We start from the raw sequence: 24,520 nt of genomic DNA, 5'->3' as shown, positions 1-24,520 counted from the left end.
GTGCTACATGGATTACCAAAGGCAGTATATGTACTACACCTGGCAGGGGTTCAATTTGTATTTCTACTATGTAGCCCAACAAATTCGAACCATCAATTTTCACTGCTGCCTTTCTGATAAGGCAGTAATACAGGACACAAAACCTCACAGACCTTAATGCTGTATAAATTGATGTGCAACAATAAAACACTATGAATAGAGATAGCACATCCATATTGAAATGATTTGTCATGCGACTCAACATGTCAAATCGCATGTTTAAACTCGGCAGCCATTGCTGTTAATAGCACTGTCTGAATCAGCACAGCGCCACGCAAATCAGGACCATCAGACTTCACTGCTGCCTTTCTGATAAGTAACCAACAAGGCAGTAAAACAGGACACAAAGCCCCAAAGACAGACCTCAATCTTGTGTATGTCTGATGTGCAGCAATATAACCATTATGAGCAGAGATGTCACCAGACACAATGATGTGCATTTCTGCTGTGCAACACAAAACCAGAAAGTACAGACCACCTTCACTGTTGTATTTTTCTGATCTGTAGCCAAACAAAGCAGTACCTTTAGTATATAAAGGACAGCAAACAAGCTTCAGTGCAGTGCATTTCTGATGTACAGCAATATAGCCCTTATAAGCAGAGATGTCACAAATCTCAATGTGTATTTCTGCTGTGCCACAAAAACATCCCAGCAAGCACAAACCTTCACTACTGAGGTCTACTGGTGTGCAGCCAATGAGGAGTCATGGTCTATCCCTTTATGAAATAACCAACAGGCAATTTATTTCATAGGCATAGCCTGGGCTGTAGATACTAAGCCTTCACCACCAGAGAAGGAACAGATCCTAAAATGGTTGGACACCCTACTATTAGTAGTAGTTGTTGTCCTACCTTACCTCCATAGACTGAGCAAACGCTAGCCAGCACATATCCAGGTGGTGCTGATTAGCAACTAAAGTCTCAATGAGCCCAGCCCTAGAGACCAATTTAAGACCTCTCTAGAAGAGGTGGTTACCAGTTTAGCCTGGGAGGTAAATAGCTATTTGCAGGCTTCAAACAATTAATTATGTAGCTCTTGCATAGGTTTGCACAGAAAATCCTCAATTAAAAGGATGTAGGGAGCGATCTATGGTGAATCGCCTTTAGATCTGCCACTGCGTGGATTGTAGCCCAAACCAATAAAAAAAGTTTCTTCTTACATCCTACACTATAATATAAACACAGTGTAAAGGTGGAGTGGGAGGTTGGAGCTTATGAAAGTTAACTATAGCAGGCAACCCCCAAAAGGAGGATCTGTGACAAGGGAACCCCTACTGTGCCACACAGTAGCTTGGTCTCTGCCCATCCTTGAATGTTAGGTCAGCTTTTAAACATTGTGAAGCAACTTCAGATTCCTAGCAGCTGGGCTAATAGGGCCGGTAACCTAGTGCACCTGCTGACCAGGGGAGCTTCTGAATCCACCAACCACTGCCCAATTAATAACCTGTTCAGTGGTATACCTGGCCTGTAAGTAACTTTGTATCTACCAGGTCCCCTCTGTACGCTATATTCATCCCTACTAAATGTACCACAACTGGGCATGTAGGGAGAGGCTGGCAACCTACTGCTGCAATAACCACAGTGTCTCTGCTGTAAGAGGGAGCTGTGGCTGGTGGTTTTAGCAGTGGCGTCTGCGCTATTTGTATCCCGACCCCAGGTTCTGCACTGCACCAGTCAGTATATACACGGGGAAGGGGGAGCAATGGCCTACCTACCTCTTTCTCATCTGAGGTGGTTTAGGCACACTCATTCCTCTGCACCACCTGTCCACCATACAGCTTCTCTGATGTAAGAGGGAGCTGCGGCTGGTGTTTTTAGCAGAAGCTTAAGGGCTATTTGAATCCAGACCCCAGGTGAGATCTCAAATGCCCAGGAACCCTCTGGCTGGAATTGGGGATTTTGCAGCTAAATTCCCACGGCAAAAGGAAAGTAAAGTACTCACCGTTGTCGTCTTCCTCTTTTTGCCACAACCAGCGGGCTTGCTTTTCCATCCTTATGGTCCACACGCAAGGAGGATAGCCGCCAAAGTGCTCCCCCCCCAACTGCTGTCCCCATAGGGAGGTGCCAGGTTAGGCTGTGTCCTGCACTGTACCAGTCAGTCTATATACATGGGGGGGGGGGGGGGGGGCAATGCCTTCCATTCCTCATTCCCATCTTCATATCTGAGGTGGTTAAGGCAGACATCCACCGTAGTAAACTGGTGCCTCCTCGCTCTAGAGAAAGGAGGATGTGGGCGCCTGCTCCTACTGACTCTCAGCCTTCCCTCCTGGGTAAGAACGCCGCTGCCATTTTCCCAAAGTTTGAAAATGACGCGGGTGCTTGTTGCCACGCCCTCTCCGGCAGCCCACGCGAGCTACCGGGGACCCAGGAGTCGGGGACAAGCCCCCTGGAAAGAACCGATGGCCAGCACCCCCGTCTGAACAGCCACCTGTACAGGTAAGGAGGGGGAGACAGGATAATGGCCCCTGAAGTTCTGGGTACACCACTGTACCCAGGGTCCTTCAGCTCTCAGGGGGGCTCTTCCAATTTCTGCTGCCCGCCCTGAGGAAAAGATAGGGGAACCCCCCAGGAAGGACAAGAATATCCTACCAGACCCAGAGGCTTCCCAGGCTTGTGGTCCGGCTCCCAGGGGGAGACCACCAGCCCCAGGCTTCGGGTCATTTGGAAAAAAACAAACAGTTTCGCTGTGTAGGGAGAAACACAATCAAAAACTGAGGATCAAGGGGAAGGGTGGGGACTTAAAACAGCTGTCGATTGATTGTGTTTCCTGTAGGGAGGAGCCTCTCATCTCTCAGGTGTGCCGTCCTGGAAGATGACTTGAGAAATTTTTATTTCTGAACAAAAACCGCATACACTGTCAGAAAACTTCATGGGTCAAAGGAATTTTCAACTGCCAAATTTTCTCGTCACTGTGGTTTAAAATGAACGTCAATTTGACCCGCTTTTTTTTTTTTTTAAGTTTATTAACCAATTAATCGAAACAATAACCGGTCAACTAATCGATTATGAAAATAATCGTTAGTTGCAGCCCTACACAATTCACACACAAAGCATATTTCTACACCGAGGAGTCATAGTTGTTGGCATACAGCATCCTGTACAAATCATCGACAGGCTGACTGATACTGCGGCTGTACTCATGTAACCACACATCCTGGACACAAACATACACATGCTCATTCATCCCCATATACTCATACACCCCTATAGGCATGTAACCACTGGGAAGGGTGGTTACACACGTACAGACACAGTGTGGATCGGCCTGTTACTAATTTCTACAGCCTGGCTGTATACAAACATCTATGTTTCACAAGAGTAGAACTACACTCCTAGGTGACGCTGTATGGCCCTTTGCGGCTGTGTGAATGAGGCCTAACACCCCCCCCCCCCATATATAATATACACATGTGCACTATGGTAAAACACTTTCTGTGAGTTGGTGCACTCCAGTGTGTAACACACTAAATGCCTATTCACATCAGTGTGCATGTGTTATGATGTACATGCTGGTATGCATTGCGCACAAGTTGCAATGCGGTGTTACAATGCATTTCTGTTTTTAATTACATTCATTGAACTCTATATGCTGCACTTTCCCCAACACCTGTCCCTGCATTAAAGTGTATGTAAACCCTCACCTTGTAAAACAACCCATTCTGTTTAAAATAGAAATGAAAGGCAACACATTGGTGTATAGATGATAAAACATAAATAAATACAATTTTTTTTTTATCCCATTTCCTCTGTTCTCAGCTGCATAAGAACTGGAGGAGAAACAGCAGAATACAGAGCTTTTTGGTGAATGGCTGTGCAGTGAGGGCATGTCAGCACAAGTCTAACCATTGGCTGAGTTCCCAGCACTGCCAGAAAACTGACCATACTGAGCTCTTATGCCTAATGTGGTTAGTTTTTAATAGGAAAACAGAGGAACTGTCAGGAACACCAGGGAATTCACACAAAGGGAAGCAATACAGAGAGAACAGAATACTTTGTTATACAAGTACGTGATACAGCAGGCACATATCAGGAATATGCAAGGTTGGGTTTACATATTCTTAAAATATAAAAAAAAATTAATTACAAGGCCATGGAGTCTAACATTCCCTTGACTGAAACAAAAGCTCTTCTCCTGCCCCTCTTCAGCACATGTGCAGGCATACCACGAGTCTCTCCCAGGACCCAACACAGCCGATTATGGTGTGGGTGCACATGTGTTGGTGTACTGTTGAATAGTGCCACCCTCCCGTCAAAAAAAATGCCTCCAATGGGTCTGCGGAGTTCACTATTTTACAGAACACAATTAAAGATGGCAGCGATAAATAAGACATGCTATGATCATCTGTGCCAGGTCCCATAGACCCAGCAGAGACTCACGGAGTGTCTATACATGCCCTGTTCTCTGGCAGAGACCTTGCGGTATGTATTGGCATGCACAACGTCTCGCAAATTGTAATGAATAAGCGCACCTGTTAGTGTGTGAAACGCGTCACCATTTGAACTGTTTGTAACACTTGGGAAGTTTGTTTATTAAACAAGAATTTTGATGGATCTTGGAGTGCTGCCATTTCTTCAGTGTTGTCTCGCAAATAGCCCCTAGGGTAGCCACATCACACATCCCATGGGGCAATCTGTGGGATATTGTGCAGGGGCCTCTGCCAGTGTGTCTTCTAGATTGCAAACTCTAACGCGCGGGGCCCTCTGATTCCTCCTGTATTTACTTGTATTGTAATGTCTATCCTCATGTTGTAAAGCGCTGCGCAACCTGTTGGCGATATATAAAGTCTGAATAATAATAATAATAATTTACGCGTGCGCAGGGGATCCTTTACCATCTGGCCTAAGCCAAAAAAGTTTACCTTTTGATTTTTTTTTTTTCTCTAATGCTAAAGGGGAGGGAGGAGAGGGAAATAGAGAGGACCGTACCAAATGGGTAAAGTTCCACTTTAAGTTCACGCTTGGCCAATCTAAAATACACCCTCCCCCACTTAGGTGTGAAGGAACCACAAATCCCAGCTGACAGAGAGGTTTAGCTCCACAACCCGTACACGTCGTACTATAAGCTTCCTAATAAGCATTTGTCTGATATCACAAAGTATAAAGAGATTTCATTGTAAATAGTGAAACATACCTACGTGTCCAGGAGAAGGGAAAACTCAACTATGCAGTTTCGGAGTCTGCACGTCACTTCCGGGAGGAAGTTCCTCACGCTTCTGGGTGGTTGCGTGCAATAGGCGTATCCACGTGCTCTTCCGTTCTTCCGGTGTGCTGTGTTGCTAAGGAAACCGCGGAGCGCTTGTTTGTGCTGGTAACTGACAACTGAAGAGCCTGGACGAGTGAATCCAACATGGTGAGTGATGGGAAGCGATGATCACTGATCACTACACGTCACTTATTGTACAAATGCTACACATATAGTGGGAGACGTTATACATGGAGCATGTACCAGTTACTGCACACACTGGGGTTGATTTACTAACTGGACTGGAGAATGCAAAACTTGCTGTAGCTGTGCATGGTAACCAACCGGCTTCTAATTTCCACTTGTTAAATTACACTTTGACAAAAAAATCTGGAAGCTGATTGGTTTCTATGCAGAGCTGCACCAGATTTTGTACTCTTCAGTTTTAGTAAATCAACTCCAGTCTGTGACATCTCCATTCACGGTCAGAGTATTGGAATGTTATCAATTTTCTGGGTCAGAGATTATATTTTGCCTCTGAAAATGTCGCTGCTTGTCAGGACTCACAGCTGTACCACGTCACATCAATGTGTTCTTTCCACGTCAGTTCTAAGAAGTGATGCTTCATTTAAAGTGCAGCACCAGCCAGAACTTTATTTTTCAGCTTGTGAGTGCAGGAGGAAAAAATGACAACTTCTGTTAGACTAGGCTGGCTATAGGTTATGCAGCCACGGGTTGAAGGACAGAAAATTGCTCGATTACCCCGTCAACACAGTTACGGTTGATTGGGGAATCCATCCCACTCCCCTATTATATTCTGACAGTGAGAGTTTTCCAATATCACCACCGGGAGTGATCGTACAAAAAAGAAACAACGGGCTGGTCAATCGACTTCAATACAAACAAATTGCCTATAAATGGATTGAAATTCAATTGGTCCCTGTTGAACCAGCCAAAGTTTTATCTGTCTATGGCAGGTTTAGGCTCCGTTCACACCTATGCAGGGGTGATGGTGCGTAATTTTGTACGTCAAGTTTAGGGCAGCCCACCCTTTTTAATGGGCTGCCCTATGGGTGAAAATATCGTACAAAAGAAGCACATGACCCTTTTTTTAAAAATTGCGGTGCATAAAAACACATGCTATTTATGAACACGCATTTTGGCGGAAGTAAAAACATGCACTTGAACAAGGTCCATTGGGGTGCCAGTAAGAAAATAATGGCACAGTTGCATCCATTGGGTGCCAGTAAGAAAATAATGGCACAGTTGCGTGCCTGCAAAAGGCATGCACTTTTTTTTTGTGCATTGCGGTCACTAAGGATGAGCTCAGGCGTGTTCACACACCCCACGCGCAGAGCCCGCCAGGAAGTTGCACTGCGCTGCGCTAATCACAGGCAGTGAGACATTTCTGCTGCAGAGATTGAGAAATGTCTCACTGCCTGTGATTAGTGCAGCACAGTGACAACTTCCTGGCGGGCTCTGCGAACACGCTGGAGCTCATCCTTCGTGCTGAGTTCCTGGCAGGCTCTGCACGTGCAGGTTGCGAACACGCCTAAGCTCATCCTTAGGGGCACATGCAAGTTTCTGCAATGCACAAATGTGAACCTAGCCTTATTACTATCTGTGTACCCATTCGGATGATTTCCCCTCCTTTACTATCCTGGCGACTGATCTGGTCATTAGGGATTAACCATTTTAAAGCCCACCTCTAGGAATTAGGAGAAAATCTACCCTTGCAGTGAGGCCCTCTGCACTGTAAGGGTTAAATTATCATTGAGGCTAGGGGTACCAGAGTAAGGTGCAGTTCCGCTCACCAGCACTGACTGATTCCCTGCAGCCTCCTCTTCAAGATGCTCCTATCTGCAGTCAAACACTTTTCCCTAACATAAACAATACAGGTTTAAAATCCCTGCATGGTGTATAATCATGTCAACAGACCAGAGCTTGGAGGGAAGAGGACAGTTTGGTTGAGGAAACAAGCAAATGTAACAGTTAGCAATCCCAGCATTCTAGGATTGTAATTTTTTTTGAAACTGTTAGGGTGGAACTTTACCCATAACAACTTGCTTCTTGCTGGAGGCTGATATTTTGTTGAAGCCCAGAGCCCCTGAACAGCAGTAAATCATAAAGTGACACTAAACCCATTGATTTAACAGTTTCAAAAAACAGTTACATTCCTGGAATGCTGGGATAGCTAACTGTCACATTCGCAAATCAAACAGAAGCAGCTTCCTTGGCTGTAAAGGATAGAAGGGATTTATTCTGCTTTAACACTGTTAGCAGATCGGCCTCTACAAACCCAGCAATGCCTAAAATGGAGAGCAACTGAGCATGTGCAGAGTAGGGTGAAACAGTGTATTACTGGAATTTAAACAGCATAGACATTTATTTTTAATGTTTTAAATAGCTATACCTGCAAAATGGGTCAGCCTGAAGTGATCTAGCAGGACTTAATTTTCTGATTAAAGTTCCACTTAAAATTGATGGGTTTAGTTCCACTTTATGTAATACTTATTCACATGGTACAGGTGGGCCGTGATTGGCCCTTTCTGTACCATTTGATCACTTTGACCAAACACAGCTAGCATCACAATTGTACACAATGAATGGCATGAATGACCGATGACTGATCAGTACCAGCCCACTGCCCTTACCATGTGATCGTTGTGACCACAGCAGATCACACGTCATTTGTAAACAATTGATGACTTCCTTTCATGCCATTCATTGTGTACATTTGTGTTGCTAGTTGTGATTGGTCAAGGCCAGTCACCGCCCACCTGTACCACGTGACAAGCTGTGGCCAATCACAACAATACACACTGAATGAATCCGTTTCATTCAGTAAAATGGTTTCTGATAACAGTGAAATTCACTTGTATAAGCAATCATAATGTATAAAAAATCCTGATTACTTCCCCAGGGTAGTACATGGTACTATGGTAACACTATTGCTCTGGTCACAGTGTGTTATAAATAAATTATATATGTGTAATTAAACACCTTGGACTGTCTAATTTTCAAAAAGGGGTCACTTGAGGGATATTTGTACTGTCCTGGCATTTTCGGGCCTCAAGAAATTAGATAGGCCATCAGTACATCAGGAGGGATCAATTTTCAGATATACAGTATCTCACAAAAGTGAGGACACCCCTCACATTTTTGTAAATATTTCATATCTTTTCATGTGACAACACTGAAGAAATGACACTTTGCTACAATGTAAAGTAGTGATTGTACAGCTTGTATAACAGTGTACATTTGCTGTCCCCTCAAAATAACTAAACACACAGCCATTAATGTCTAAACCACTGGCACCAAAAGTGAGTACACCCCTAAGTGAAAATGTCCAAATTGGGTACAAAGTGTCAATATTTTGTGTGTCCACCATTACTTTCCAGCACCACCTTTAACCCTCTTGGGCATGTAGTTCACCAGAGCTTCACAGGTTGCCACTGGTGTCCTCTTCCACTCCTCCATGATGACATCACGGAGCTGGTGGATGTTAGAGACCTTGCGCTCTTCCACCTTCCGTTTGAGGATGCCTCACAAATGCTCAATAGGGTTTAGGTCTGGAGACATGCTTGACCAGTACATCACCTTTACCCTCAGGTTCTTTAGCAAGGCAATGGTCATCTTGGAGGTGTGTTTGGGGTCGTCATCATGTTGGAATACTGCTCTGCAGCCCAGTCTCCATAGGGATGGGATCATGCTCTGCTTCAGTATGTCACAGAACATGTTGGCATTCATAGTTCCCTCAATGAACTGTAGCTTCGCAGTGCCGGCAGCACTCATGCAGCCTTAGACCATGGCACTCTCACCACCATGCTTGACTGTAGGCAAGACACACTTGTCTTTGTACCCCTCACCTGGTTTCCGCCACATACGCGTGACACTATCTGAACCAAATACGTTTATCTTGGTCTCAGACCACAGGACATGCTTCCAGTAATCCATGTCCTTAGTCTGCTTGTCTTCAGCAAACAGTTTTTGGGCTTTCTTGTGCATCAAAGGGCAAAAGGCTTCCTTCTGGGACGACAGCCATGCAGACCAATTTGATGCAGTGTGTGGCGTATGGTCTAAGCACTGACAGGCTGACTCCCAACCCCTTCAACCTCTGCAGCAATGCTGGCAGCACTCATACGTCTATTTCCCAAAGACAACCTCTAGATATGATGCTGAGTACTTGCACTCAACTTCTTTGGTCGACCATGGCGTTGCCTGTTCTGAGTGGAACCTGTCCTGTTACACTGCTGTATGGTCTTGGCCTCTTGGCCACCATGCTACAGCTTAGTTTCAGGGTCATGGCAATCTTCTTATAGCCTAGGCCATCTGTATATAAAGCAGCAATTCTTTTCAGATCCTCAAAGAGTTCTTTGCCATAAGGTGCCGTGTTGAACTTCCAGTGACCAGTATGAGAGAGTGAGAGTGATGACACCAAATTTAACACACCGCCTCCCCATTCACACCTGAGACCTTGTAACACTAACAAGTCACATGACACCAGGGAGGGAAAATGGCTAATTGGACCCAATTTGGACATTTTCACTTAGGGGTGTACTTTCCTTTGTTGCCAGCGGTTTAGACATTAATGGCTGTGTGTTGAGTTATTTTGAGGGGGACAGCAAATTTACACTGTTATACAAGCTGTATACTCACTACTTGACATTGTAGCAAAGTGTAATTTCTTCTGTGTTGTCACATGAAAAGATGTAATAAAATATTTACAAAAATGTGTGGAGCGTGCTAACTTTTGTGAGATACTGTATTGACCAGTTTGTGGACTCTATGACTTTCCTACAGACTAAATAATAAACACAGATTTGGGTTATTTTCACCAAGGAAATGTAGCAAATACATTTTGACCTAAAGGGGGTGAAAGTGCCCGGTATTGAATTGGTTAAGCTGATAGTAATTTTTGTTGCTATATAATATGTATTGAGGTTTGGTACATCATGGTCCCCAAGCAAGTGCCCTTGCTTCTTTATTGAAAGTGATTATCTACCTGTCGTCTTACATTTTCCCACATGAAGTATAGCAGGAGTTATTCTCTTTTCTGCTCACAATACATGCCTGAGTATGTTGATTGGTAACAAGCTGAAGAAATACATCAGTTTTTGAAGGTACAGTACATCATTTGAATTGCACAGATTGATTTTTGACAGAGGATGGCATGGAGATAATCCATTGTGTAATGTGATCCTTGAAAAGAGAATTTCAGTTTGCATTGTATAGGTGGGGGTAATGCGGGCTCCCAGGTAAAAAGGATTTTAGACACCCATGTAAAATTAAAGTTGGATTGTATATTGGTGAGATGTTGCAAGTTTAAAGGGATATTTATGGCCCTATGGGGGTGTGAGATCAACTCTCAAATCTAATCATGTCTTCTATGAATGTGCTGTTTATCCCTTTCTCTATAAATGTATATTATAATCTTTACATATGACATTTTTCTATGTGGATTTTTACATATGGAATGTTGTATATAGTTTTAGTTTTTTATAGTTCTATTGATTTTAGAATGCAGATCTTGTGATTTTGGGGCAACATGAATTCTATATTTTATGTTTGATATGAAATATTATGCTTATATCCCTTTTGTTCTCACACCATAATGACATATTGAAGAGTTTTTTTGCTCTTCTTTGTGTTTTTATGTATGATTTGTACACTTTTCGTTATTTATGTATGTATTTGTTTCTAGCCTTGATGAAGGGGATGCTTTGGTCCCCAAAAGGCATTGGCTACGTCTTTTCTACTGGTTATGGCGTTGTTATCAAGAATAAAAGATATATGGACTTTTAATTGATAATTTAATAGGCGTTAGGGGGCAGCCTTGTATGGTGCTTTGGCATGTGAGAAAGGTAAGCCACTATTTTTACAGAAGCATTCTGTTGTGCTTAAAAGGCCAATGCTCCGGAAGGAGCAAAGTACAAGCTGAAAGTAGATGCTTTCATGTACAATTTATAGGTCAGAAGAATGTAATATACTTGTACACGGTGCTCCTCATGTGGTGAGAATACAGTATAGCAGCACCATTGTGCCCTAGCTCATTTTTGGAAGCATTTTATGAATATACTAGTAAAACACATTTATTATTGTGGACATATCTAATTTAAAGTAAATGGTTTAAATAAATAAATGCAAAATTGTTACATGTCCAAAGCAATTGGCTTGACCAGTGGTTTGTGTAGCTTGGAGGATACTTTGCATAAGCTCATGTAGTACTTATATTTATTAAAAAAAATGTTTAGAATACAGTTTGATGTGCAGACAAATGAAAGATTTTTTCCCAGTTAATCCTCCGGGACGGTTCACATGGAAGAAATGGGTTTTTCCCACCTGCAGGAAACGCAACACTGAATCCTTTAAAAACACTCCTAGGAGCTAGTAGCTTCAGTTTTTGTACTATCACACTGCCTGCACTTACCAGTACGACGGTTTCCTACGTTTTTTTACCTAGGGGGTCAGTTGCAGGTGTCATAGACTGCCTTCCTCGGAAGTCTATGGCCTGGAAAGCAGGCCAGTGGGTCCTGTGGTGGAGGATGTCAGGCAGGGGTTCACATATGCCATACCTTCCCTGTACTGTAGTGACTTAGTGACTCCTTGCCTTTACTGTTGCTGGGTTCTCTGGAGGCTCTCTTTTTTTCAGTCCTGGCAAGTTCGCAGAAACTGTTAGAGAAGAGTCCATCAAGATCCTGGGTATGTGCTTGTGGATGGTAGAAAATGTTAGAGAAGGGTCCATCAAAATGGGTATGTGTTTGTGGGTGATAGTTTGGTCAGGATTGAGCAACCTGATATAGTGCCCCTCTGTAAGGAGGAGTGGATCCAGAAGTGTCTTGGTGTCTCTGCTCACAACAGGAGGCATTAGCAGATGGTTCCCTGGATATTTAGTAGCTTCCATGTTTGAGCGCAGGAGATGGTACCAGGGGCTACAGTCTAGGGTTTGACTAACCTGTCTGTGCATCACACAAGTTGGCTGGGCTTCACAAAGGTTGCCTGGAGCAGAGAGTCTTTATCTCAGTGCTTAGTGGGAGTTGCTTTTTTTTTTTTTTTTTCAAGGAGTCTTTTGGCTTCAAAAGGTTAGTAAGTGATATCCCCATTTGTTTCTAGGACCAACGACTCCTAAGCTTGGTTGGGGGTATTCTGCACTATAGGAAATCAGCACTGGAACCAGGGTGAAACATTTCTTATCACCAGAGTTGGCAAGATCTGTCCAGTCCTGAACAGGTTGACTTATCTGGCATCTAACACCACATTGTTATTTGCATGGCAGCTCAGGGATCTGACTCTGCTGGTAGATTTTTACATTGTAAGCCAGGAGCGGAGATATCAATGGATTCTTGTGTTCCATTCAACTTTCAAGACATTTGGGCAATTTAGCTGCCCCCAAATTGCTGGATTCCCTGGCTTGTGGGTCTTCTAACCACCTGTTATTACAGTGTTATCATGACATCCCCAGTTGACGGACGGATACTTCTTGAAAGCGAGGGCACTGTCAGGCAAGAGTCTCCGACTGTCCATATGTTACTGAAGTGGTATCTGAACTCTCACAAATCATCACTGGAACAGACTAATCGCTTGCAGTATCTAATTTTGGTCCTGGGGGATGTCTGAGACCTTCTTTTGGGGAAATCACATACTTTCCAGTCTTTGGTTTGAACTCTTCCATACTCTATCCATACCTCAAAACCTTTAGTTCTAATTTGATGCAATATGAGAGTCTTGGAGCTGATGGCCTTTTGATGTGGCTTTTGATACAGTGCCTTGCGAAAGTATTTGGCCCCCTTGAACTTTTCAAACTTTTGCCACATTTCAGGCTTCAAACATAAAGATATAAAATTTTTATTTTTTGTGAAGAATCACCAACAAGTGGGACACAATTGTGAAGTGGAACGAAATCTATTGGATATTTTAAACTTTTTTAGCAAATAAAAAACTGAAAAGTGGTGCGTGCAAAATTATTCGGCCCCTTTACTTTCAGTGCAGCAAACTCACTCCAGAAGTTCAGTGAGGATCTCTGAATGATCCAATGTTGTCCTAAATGACTGATGGTGATAAATAGAATCCACCTGTGTGTAATCAAGTCTCTGTATAAATGCACCTGCTCTGTGATAGTCTCAGGGTTCTGTTGAAAGCGCAGAGAGCATCATGAAGACCAAGGAACACACCAGGCAGGTCCGTAATACTGTTGTGGAGAAGTTTAAAGCCGGATTTGGATACAAAAAGATTTCTCAAGCTTTAAACATCCTAAGGAGCACTGTGCAAGCGATCATTTTGAAATGGAAGGAGTATCAGACCATTGCAAATCTACCAAGACCTGGCCGTCCCTCTAAACTTTCAGCTTAGACAAGGAGAAGACTGATCAGAGATGCAGCCAAGAGGCCCATGATCACTCTGGATGAACTGCAGAGAACTACAGCTGAGGTGGGAGAGTCTGTCCATAGGACAACAATCAGTCGTACACTGCACAAATCTGGCCTTTATGGAAGAGTGGCAAGAAGAAAGCCATTTCTCAAAGATATCCATAAAAAGTCTCGTCTAAAGTTTGCCACAAGCCACCTGGGAGACACACCAAACATGTGGAAGAAGGTGCTCTGGTCACATGAAACCAAAATCGAACTTTTTGCCCACAATGCAAAACGATATGTTTGGCGTAAAAGCAACACAGCTCATCACCCTCAACACACCATCCCCACTGTCAAACATAGTGGTGGCAGCATCATGGTTTGGGCCTGCTTTTCTTCAGCAGGGACAGGGAAGATGGTTAAAATTGAGGGGAAGATGGATGCAGCCAAATACAGGACCATTCTGGATGAAAACCTGTTGGAGTCTGCAAAAGACCTGAAACTGGGATGGAGATTTATCTTCCAACAAGACAATGATCCCAAACATACAGCAAAATCTACAAAGGAATGGTTCACAAATAAACGTATCCAGGTGTTAGAATGGCCAAGTCAAAGTCCAGACCTGAATCCAATCGAGAATCTGTGGAAAGAGCTGAAAACTGCTGTTCACAAACGCTCTCCATCCAACCTCACTGAGCTCGAGCTGTTTTGCAAGGAAGAATGGGCAAGAATTTCAGTCTCTCAATGTGCAAAACTGATAGAGACATACCCCAAGCGACTTGCAGCTGTAATCGCAGCAAAAGGTGGCTCTACAAAGTATTAACGCAAGGGGGCTGAATAATTTTGCACGCCCCACTTTTCATTTTTTTATTTGCTAAAAAAGTTTAAAATATCCAATAGATTTCGTTCCACTTCACAATTGTGTCCCACTTGTTGGTGATTCTTCACAAAAAAAAATTTTTTTATATCTTTATGTTTGAAGCCTGAAATGTGGCAAAAGGTTGAAAAGTTCAAGGGGGCCAAATACTTTCGCAAGGCACTGTATATATGGTAAAAAATGCTTAGGCACTGTCCTAAGTCTTTCTTTCCCCTGTAGTGCAGCGCTACCTTCACTAGACTCAATTCACAGAAAAAGCTTTCAGTAATCGATTGATATAAAAATAATAGCAAATAAGTATTATGCCCTGTGCACACGGTTGGAGAATCCGTCGGAATGCGTCTTATCGGACCATGTCGTCAGATAATCCGACTGTGTGTGATATGCATCGGACTGATTCCGTCCGAATCTCCGTCGGACCCAATTTTCCAACATGTTGGAAATATTTCCCAACCAACTGGGCCGATTGGATGTAATCCGATCATGTGTATAGCATTTTGATCGGACCAAGTGCCACGCATGCTCAGATCAAATTCCTACATCAAAGCTATTGGCTACTAGCCTGAATGTAGTCCCATCGTAACGAAATTACGTCATCACGTTCTGAAAGATCGGATTTTTAGCCAACTTGGCCCGACCGTGTGTATGCAACAGTTTCGGACACAATCCGTCGGACTAAATCCGACGGACAAAATCCGGCGGATTTGGTTGGCAAAATCTCTGACCGTGTGTACAGGGGCTTACACTGTTGCACTGTGAAAACTAAGGCAAAATCACAATAAATCCAATAGGTAAGTTAATATATATATAAAATACATCTCAAAAGGTCACTTATGAAGTATTAGATACAAAAATACCAAAAGAGCTTTGGCCATATCTCTCCTTTTATTACTGACATGTACAAACCTGATTCATGTGAAGTATTATTTTTAATGATAGGTCCTTTTTACAATACCTGGAACATATTTTTCTTTGACAAAACAAATGCTGACATTAGATACCAGCTACATAAAAATGGCCACAATCTTGCCGAGTTAAAAAATTATAAAAAGCACCAGGTGCAAAAGAAGAGCGTTTATACACCGCCATCGCACTGGCTGCAGCACTTTTTGCATGCGTTAAAGAAGAACTATAGACAAAACATTTTCTTTTCATTTTGGATAGAATAAGGGAGGGTTTTAACCCCTGTAAGGTTCATTTTTGCAGTCTTTTGGCCTATTGGGGAGATTTCCCTTCACTTCCTGTCCCATAGCCAGAACAGGAAGAGAGGAAATCCTTGATAATTAAGGGAATTTCTTGGTGCCCCCCTATGTCACCATTGAAAGATTTGCCCTCTATTACTCTTCTGGAGACAATTACAAATTTGGGTTTTTTCTTTTACTTTTACTTTCCATTTCAATGATAATGGTAAACAGGACAAATAGAGAGGGTGAATCCCCCTGATGGTGTAAAGGATAAAGGTATGGTTGATCTATGAGATGGACCCACATCCCAAATATAGAGAAAAAAGTGAACTATTGCATAAAATATGAATATTTACCCTTTAGCAGACTGCAGGTGGCAAGTTCAGTACTCCAGATTTTCAGATGCTTCGGCTATTAGTACACCCCTGGAAAGGGGCGGCGTTTAGCACTGGATGAGCACATAACTGCAAATCTTTGTATAACGTCATCTACCAGTTACTGTATCGCTTTGTTTTTGCATAGGTTTATTTTTGCTAACCATACCTCTGGAGTATGGGAATGCAAATATATTCTTTAAATTTACAGTAAAGTCTTGTTTTGTCACAATTCCCTGTTTCGATTTCAAAACACGGAGCCCCGACCCGGCCCCACCCCCCTCTCTCCCCTGATGGGCTGACTGACTTTGATTGACAGCCGCGGAAGCCAATGGCACTGCTGCTGTGTCTCAGCCAATCAGGAGGAGTGTCCCCGATGTCTGAAACATTTGTGGACATCACTGGAGAGAGAGGGGGCTCAGGTAAGTAATTAGTACTGGGGAGGCTGCTACACGCAGAAGGTTTTTTATCTTAATGCAATGCATTAAGATGGAAAACCTTCAGCCTTTACAACTCCTTTAATGTAATATTAGACCCTCAGCATTTTTTTTAGCTTAACACATTGAACACAATAAAATAAAATATTTCCTAGTAAAGCATTTCTTAAAATTCTTACCACAGCACATGCAGTTTAAAACTTTCAGGCCCCATTCACCACTCAGCGTTTTGTAGTTTGAAGCTTGAAGATCCAAAACGCTGGAGGAGAAAAAAATAAGTAAATATCAATTATTCTCTATATGAAGTTGGTTCACATCTCCTCTCCAAGTCGTCTGAAGCTCAAAAAAAGTTATAGAGCTATTTTTTGTAGCTCAAATTGGTCAGGTTTGCGCACCCCCCTATACAAAAAGGATGTAAATGCGCAATTTGCATGTTTTTGTGCGCTTTCGCGCTACTTTCTACTCAAATGCAAACATGTAACAAAGTAGAAAATAGTAATAACATATGAATAAATACACAAATAACAAAAAATCATCATACATGAATAATATCTAATATAATAATAGATAAATAATAACCCCTAACCTTTAAAAAAAATATTAATAATAAAATAATAAACACCCGAACAAAAAAATAATATATTAATAATAACAACAACAATAATATGTTTTATGTTTTTTTGTTGGGGGGTTATTTATTTATTTATTATATACTATTCATTTATTGTATGTAGGGAGACATTTAGCAATTCTGGCCAGGGTAAAGTACCACCGAGATAAGAGCTTGAGTTTTCTAAAATGATTACTTTATGTTAGGAACGGAAGAGCGCACCTCCCAAATTTTATGCCAGGTCTCAGTGGTTTGTTTGGGGCCTAAGTCCCTTTCTCAGTTGGAGCAGTAAGCTGGGGTACACGAGTTAAAATTGATCAGAATAGAGCAGTATAGTTGTGAAATAAGGCCTTGTGTTGGGGGGGACTTTCGACATCTGGTCTCAAACACCATTGTGGTCATTGACCAGTCATGTTTTTTGTCAGAGATTCCAACAGGTGACGAATTTGGGGATAATTAAATTTCTCAGAGCCTAGAATATCATGTGTATCATGTGTATCTGTAAGGTAAAGTGACAATGCTGGGGGTGGGGGGGGGGGCTTTAGCAAGGATCGAACCGTCATCAAGCCCTTACTGCACCACCAGTATTGGCTTTGGGGATTTTCCAAACCCGGGGGGGGGGGGGGGGGGCCTGGAATAAATGGCAATTCAATATTTCAAGGAGAGGAAGATGTGGTGATATCAGTTGGGCTGAATATTTTATAGAGTCCCATACTATGCGAGAGTGAGATTGGATAGGGTTTAGAGGTTTAGGGCACAGTTGGGGCGGAAGCCAAGGTAAAGAAGAGAGTGGGGCCAGGTCCGTATCTGTTACATCGATGAGGGTCCAGAGAAGTGCAGCTTTTCCCGCAAATAATTGTGCTAAAGGAGCTGAGCTGCTTTGTAGTAGTATGTGATATTCGGGATTCCTAGCCCTCCCTGAGACTTAGTCTATAGAGTAGATATCTGTTCAGCCTTGGTTTAATTGAGCCCCCACACATACAGGTCCCAGAAGACGGCGGTATCATTCAGAAAGCGCAGTGCGACTTGCTCATGCGCAGTAGGCATCCCTTAGGTTTCCTTAGTGAAGATCCTGGTGAAGAATTTGGTGCCAACATCAGTGAATCCCTGAACAAGCAAGTGTTCACATATTAAAAAGTCAGCAGCTACAGTATTTGTAAATTTTGGAGAGGAGACTGGTTTGTCTTTAGTTATACTTTAATATCACTTTGAGTCAGTTTGTTCGTTTGAAAAAGCGGGGGGGGGGGGGGGCAGGAAAGTGCTTTGCTAGCCTAGGCTACAAGCTGTGTGTTTCTATTGATGCACACTGTGCAAGTAGACACAACTCTAATCCTGGCATGCATGGATGGCTCTATAGAATACTGCAAGAGAAGGCAGCCACTATGAAATGGGAAACTCCAGGCAGCGATCATGGCACCAGCATAATCACAAACATAGAAGCTGCATACTGATTAACCTCTTCAGCCCCGGAAGGTTTTACCCCCATAATAACCAGGCTGTTTTTTGCGATACGGTACTGTGTTTTTTTTACTGACAGTTGCATGGGCGAGCGACACTGCAGCCAAATAAAATTTATGTCCTTTTTTTGCCGCACAAATAGAGCTTTTTTTTGGTGGTATTTGAGCACCTCTGCGGTTTTTATTTTATGTGCTATAAACAAAAACAGACTGACAATTTTGAAAACAAAACAATATTTTGTACTTTCTGCAATAAAACATCCAATGAAAAAATTTAAAAAATCAAATTCTTCATCAGTTTAGGCCAATATGTATTCTTCTACATATTTTTGGTAAAAAAATCCCAATGAGCGTGTATTGATTGGTTTGTGCAAAAGTAATTGCGTCTACAAACTTTGGGATGTTTTTCTTTGTTTTCCTTTCCTTTTTTTTTTTACTAGTAATGGTGACAGTCAGCGACTCATAGTGGGACTGCGATATTGCGGCAGACAAATCGAACACCCAACTGACACTTTTTGGGGACCAGTGATGACATTACAGCGATTAGTGCTAACAAAAAAAAAATCTACTATTACTGCGCTGACACTGGTAGGGAAGGTATTAACATCAGGGTCAATCAAAGGGTTAAATGTATTCCCTGGGAGTGCTTTCTAACTGTGGGCGGTTCACTGCTTAGCAGAAACACAGGATCTCCATCTTCGCCTTTTCACAGAATGGCAATCTGCCTTGGTTACATAGGCAGACTGCCGTTCTGCCTTTCTGGGGAAGGATCGAGGGGTGATGGCAAACATTGGGTCTGCCAGGCCCGATGGTTGGCTCTTGTGTCCAATCACAGCTGGAGAAGGTCACCGGAGGCGCATGTGCTCATGCAAGTCCCAAAACTAGAGATCACGTACAGGTACATGATTTTGCCCAGGAGAGCTACCCTTCCACAGTATATCTGCGTGGGGCAGTCCAGAAGAAGTTATTCATTAAATCAGCTGCTGAAATTGTTTAAAGGGTAACTCCACTCTCATGGAAAAAAAAAATCAAATAAAAAAAAAATAGCATATACACTTGCAACGCATTCACATTGTAATTGAATGTTATTAAAAATTGCCTTTCCTTTTCATTCTGCAGCCTCTTTTTTCTGAAGTGCAATGCAATATGGCTACCTGGAGGAGTTCTATACAGAACTCCCCCCCCCCCCCCTCCCAGAGAAACACAATTTCCTGCTTGTGTGGTTGACTCACTGATTTTCCCAGAAATCTGCACTGAGATACAAGTCAGATTTTTGGCATCCCCTGCAACAAAAAAGTCATTTTTGGTAAGAGACTCCCAATAGGAAATAACGTCTAAAGGGATGCAGACCCAGCAATTTTCCTCAATAGAGCCTTGCAGGTGTAGCAGCTGGTTGATAATTATAAAAACCACTGCCATTAGACTCACTTGACACAGGGGGCACAAAAGAACAAACAGGGATTTCTTCAGAATAACAAAAAGGTAGGAATCTGCAACAAAGTTTGTTAAAAATGTACATAGATGATCCAGAGGGGAATGTTTTTTTCTCAACAAAAGTGGAGTTACCCTTTAACCTCCCTAGAAATCCCAAGTGTGGCTTGGGTTTAATTTTCAGTACCAAAAGTGGTAACCCCCGAGCCACACTTGGGATTATACTGCAGTATCCAGGTACAGTTGCTTACCTTGTCCCTAGGATCCTGCGATGTCCTCCTGCTGTATCCTGCGGCCGAATCCTCCACTTGATGTATCACTGTTCCGGGCTCCGTTCCCTGCGAGCATTGCAGAGAATTCAAAAAAGTACAAAAAAACATAACACACTCAATACATTGTAATCTGTAGATTACATTACTGTAGCAAATCATTTAACCTCAGTTTTGTCCCTAGTGCTTTGTCCAGTGCCCTGCAAGTGATTCTAATTCACTATCGCTGTTTTCTAGCTGGTCTAAAAACGCTTTTGACGTAGAGGGACATTTTCCATTGTTCTGATTGTGACGTCGGACTTTGTGCAGTCCCATGTTTCAAAAATGGTTATACCACCAAGGATGTTTACTAAACCAATATGCAGCGTCTAGTATAATGCCACATGCACACGGTCGGACTTTCCGACAGAAAATGTGCGATCATGATCTTGTTGTCAGAAAATCTGATCGTGTGTGGGCTCCTTTGGAATTTCCGACACACAAAGTTTGAGATCTGGATCTAAAATTTTCCGGGCAACAAAATCCGAACGTTTAAATTCCGATCGTGTGTAGACAATTCCGACAAAGTGCCACGCATAATGGACTTCTATGCATCGCGAAGTAGCCCATTATGTGTCACTTGCCTGAAAACGAGGCCTGCAATGTCCCCGCTAGCTGGAAGCTTGAGCCCTCTTCCTTCTGGGGCCACGGACTCCAGCTCTGTGACTGGCTGGAGTCTCATGACATCACTCCCGTGCATATGCGCAGGACCCGCCAGTCATGGCACAATCCCTTTAGAAAGGGCACGAGTGTGTATGCGCCAATGACGTCGGCGCAAGCATATATTGTAAATAAACCGTGCAGGTTTAGGAGATATTTCCAGAACCTACAGGTAAGCTTTAATATTGGCTTACCTGTAGGTAAAAGTGGTTGTATAGAGTTTACAACCACTTTAAAGTGATTCTAAAGGTACAAGGTTTACTAACCTTAATGCATTAAGGCAGGCGTCTCCAAACTTTATAAAGAAACTTCAGACTTTAGGGGGCCAGAACTGTGCCCAGTGGGAGTAAACAATACAATCTTTGGTATTAGGGGAAGAAATAGTTATAGCAGTCAGTGGGAGGAACAGTGCCCCATTTTCTTGTCAGTGGAAGGAATTTTACCAAATCAATGGTTTCAGTGGAAAAAATAGTGCCCCATTGTTGGTATCAGTGGTAAGAATAATGCCTCAAGGGCTTACTAAAGGTCAGCAAAGAGCTGCATCGGACCCCAGGGCCGCAGCTTGGAAACTACTGCATTAAAGTGGAGTTCTGAAAAAAAAAAAAAAAAATTAAAAGTCAGCAGCTACAAATACTGCAGCTGCTAACTTTTAAAGTGATTGTAAACCCTTACAAACCACTTTGACCTACAGGTAAGCCTAGATTAAGGCTTACCTGTAGGTCCAAGAAATATCTCATAAACCTATACGGTTTAGGAGATATTTGCCCGAATACAGGCACCGCTGTCTACGGCACATGCGCCGTAGACAGCGGCGTGCAGGCGCACTGAGCGCGGCATTTCCAACAACGGAGGTGCCGCGCGTGTCGGCTCCCGTGCGCATGTGCGGGAGTGACGTCACCGCGGCTCCGCCGAATGACAGCGGCGGAGCTGCGAGACCCCACCGAAAAGATGGATGCGCCGGACTACAGGGGACAGCGGTGACATCGCTGGCTCCTGTGTCAGGTAAGTGACACATAATGGGCTACTATGCGATGCATAGTAGTCCATTATGCTTTGCCTTTGCAGGGAATGAAAGAGGAAGTAAACCCATCAGGGTTTACTTTCTCTTTAATGATCGGGCACTTACCTGTCCCAGGATCCAGCGATGTGGGGGAACGAAGCCCCACTCATCTCCCCCTCTTCTCTGCGGCACCGGCATTGTCACTGTGGGTGCCTGGCTGTGGCTTCACATCTGGGCACGCACACGCTGCACGCTGTGACTGGCCAGGCAATCATCTGGGACCTGTGTCCCCGAGAGGGAGGGGAGAGAGGAGAACTTACTTCCGGTGCCCCGGGAGGAAGTGGGAGCTGGAACCCTTTAAAAAGAGAGTTTCCGCCCCCCACCCAAAAAAAAATAACATGCCAAATGTGGCATGTCAGGGGGTCACCTTCCCTTAAAGCGGAAGTTCTATTCCTTTTGATCTTCATATCGATTCTGTGTCATTGTGCAGGCCCAGAATCCTATTCCTACACATACACAGGCCTCAACCTCTGCTCAAGTCAGTAGACGTTGACTAGCAAGACATTATATAGTCTGCACATGCACTATCATGGGTTCTGAAATCTAGAAGATTTGAGCACTGAGTTGACGTGTGTTAGGGCCGGTTCACACAGCGAGCCGCGGCGAGGCGTCTCCGACTTACCTCGCCGCGACTTGCGGGGAGCTCAGCGGCGACTTGCAGAGGACTTCTGCATAGAAGTCAATGCAAGTCGCCCCCGAAGTCGCCCCGAAGTAGTACAGGAACCTTTTTTCTGAGTCGGAGCGACTCGAGTCGCTCCTCTCAGAACGGTTCCATAGTACTGAATGGGGGCGACTTGCGGGAGCGAGGCGAGGCGAGCCGTGTCGCCTCGCCTCGCATCGCAGTGTGAACCGGCCCTTACAGTTATCCTTAATATCTGATTCTGGACAATGAAGTATAAAGAGAACTTCATTCTGCATACCCCAGTTCGGTTTCCTGTAGATGTACTGTGAATAACAAATAAATATAAATAATATATATTTATAATAATAATAATATAAATAAAAATAAATATATATCTTGGGGCTGATAGAGAAATGGAACTAGAAATCGTTCCTTTTTAAAATATACACATTATAGGGTGTTAGTTTTTCCATTTTAGTATACCTGAACAGCCAGCATGTTTATAGCCCTTACTGCTGTATAATGGCAGAAGAAAATGTGAAAGCCTTAAGAAGTTATCCAGAATGCTGCCAGGTGGCACTCTAGCACTTCCTGCTCTTGTTGCTGGACTCTTGCAATGTCATGTCTTTTTTTTTAAAGGTGAAACCTGTATTGTACTTTCCAGAAAATTTCCATAGTATAAAGTCTTTTTTCATGTAGTTTGTAATGTGTTAATATGCATTTATTACAGGTGAACACGTACTTTTTTTCTTGTGTTATATTAAATGGTAGAGAAGATTTCAATTGGATTAATGGTTCATGCCCACGTGGGGCTTTAACAGTCATTTTATATGCCTGGCATAATTTCCCAGCTCTTCCCTGCATGCTGCATACAGTTTGCCATACAAGTGAATAGCTGTATACAGCCATGCTCCTGTTCATGCCAATGCTTCCTTGCATCAGCCTTTACCTATGCATGTGTTTTCAACGTAAACACAATACATATGACACACATGCTTGTGTAAACACCAAGCATGTGCGCGGCTCCTGTGGGTGGAAAAGTGCCAATAAGTTAGGCTAAGCATACATTTTTTATTTTTTATTTTTAAAGCTTAAATGCACTGTAAAGGCAGAAGGTTTCTTCTGTGTGTAACAGCCTCCCCAGCACCTCCTAATTACTTACCTGAGCACCATCTCTCTCCAGTGATATCCACGAGTGTCTTAGCCGTCCGGGACTCACTTCCTGATTGGCTGAGACACAGCAGCAGCGCAGTTAGCTCCTGCAGCTGTCAATCAAAGCCGGTTAGCCATCAGGGGAAAGAGGGGGCCGCCCGGGGGTCCTTATCTGAATGGACACTGTGACTTGGCTCGGGTGCCCCCATAGCAAGCTGATGGCTGTGGGGGCACTTGACAGGAGGGAGGGGCCAGGAGCAGCGAAGAGGGACCCGAGAAGAAGAGGAGGATCTGGGCTGCTCTGTGCAAAACTAACTATACCGAGGAGGTAAGTATAACATGTGCAATATGGGGGATGTCTAGTTCAGTGGTAGATGCGTTTTCAGTAAGTTCACAGCCAATGGAAACTTCAGTTTAAGGGCGTGGTAGCCCACTTTTATTGAAAGTAACAAAAATGAAAGTTCATACACACATGGATTGCCCCCACAGGGGTTCTTCTCCAGCAGAAATGCACTAAATGAAAAATGCCAATCCACCTGGCTCTTAAGGCTCACTCAGCCTTGGGGGCAGTACCTTGCTGCACGGGCCCACTCCTGGCCGCTAGGAAGGGGTTCTCCTGACACTCCAAGCTTTCACACTCCTCCAAGACTTATGGTCCCCTCTGTTCCCCAGGACTCTCTCTTACAGTTGTCTCAGCTATGGTCTCCCCGATTCTCTTAGCTGGTCCAACTCTCTGTCAACTGACCTGGAACCTCTCCTACATGGAGTGCTGTCTCAAG

General features: G+C 43.4%; 2 protein-coding genes across 3 annotated transcripts in view; one reads left to right on the top strand and one right to left on the bottom strand.

The window, feature by feature from the left end:
* Positions 1-5,293, bottom strand: part of BLZF1 (basic leucine zipper nuclear factor 1) — a 56,479-nt gene extending 51,186 nt beyond the window's left edge. Inside the window, exon 1 of the mRNA XM_077481676.1 lies at positions 5,171-5,293. The gene's annotated coding sequence lies outside the window, so the exon portion shown is untranslated. The remainder of the gene's footprint in view (positions 1-5,170) is intronic.
* NME7 (NME/NM23 family member 7) overlaps positions 5,265-24,520 on the top strand; it is a 261,286-nt gene continuing 242,030 nt past the window's right edge. For both annotated transcript variants that reach the window (XM_077481674.1, XM_077481673.1), the window contains exon 1: positions 5,265-5,389. In XM_077481674.1, coding sequence (XP_077337800.1) covers positions 5,387-5,389 — 3 coding nt within the window. In that variant the 5' untranslated portion in view covers positions 5,265-5,386. The remainder of the gene's footprint in view (positions 5,390-24,520) is intronic.

This window comes from Lithobates pipiens, unplaced genomic scaffold, assembly GCF_037356315.1.
Source record: "Lithobates pipiens isolate NorthernLeopardFrog02 unplaced genomic scaffold, aLitPip1_a1.2 Scaffold_16, whole genome shotgun sequence".
Taxonomy (NCBI): domain Eukaryota; kingdom Metazoa; phylum Chordata; class Amphibia; order Anura; family Ranidae; genus Lithobates; species Lithobates pipiens.
This window is presented reverse-complemented; position numbering and strand designations above follow the sequence as displayed.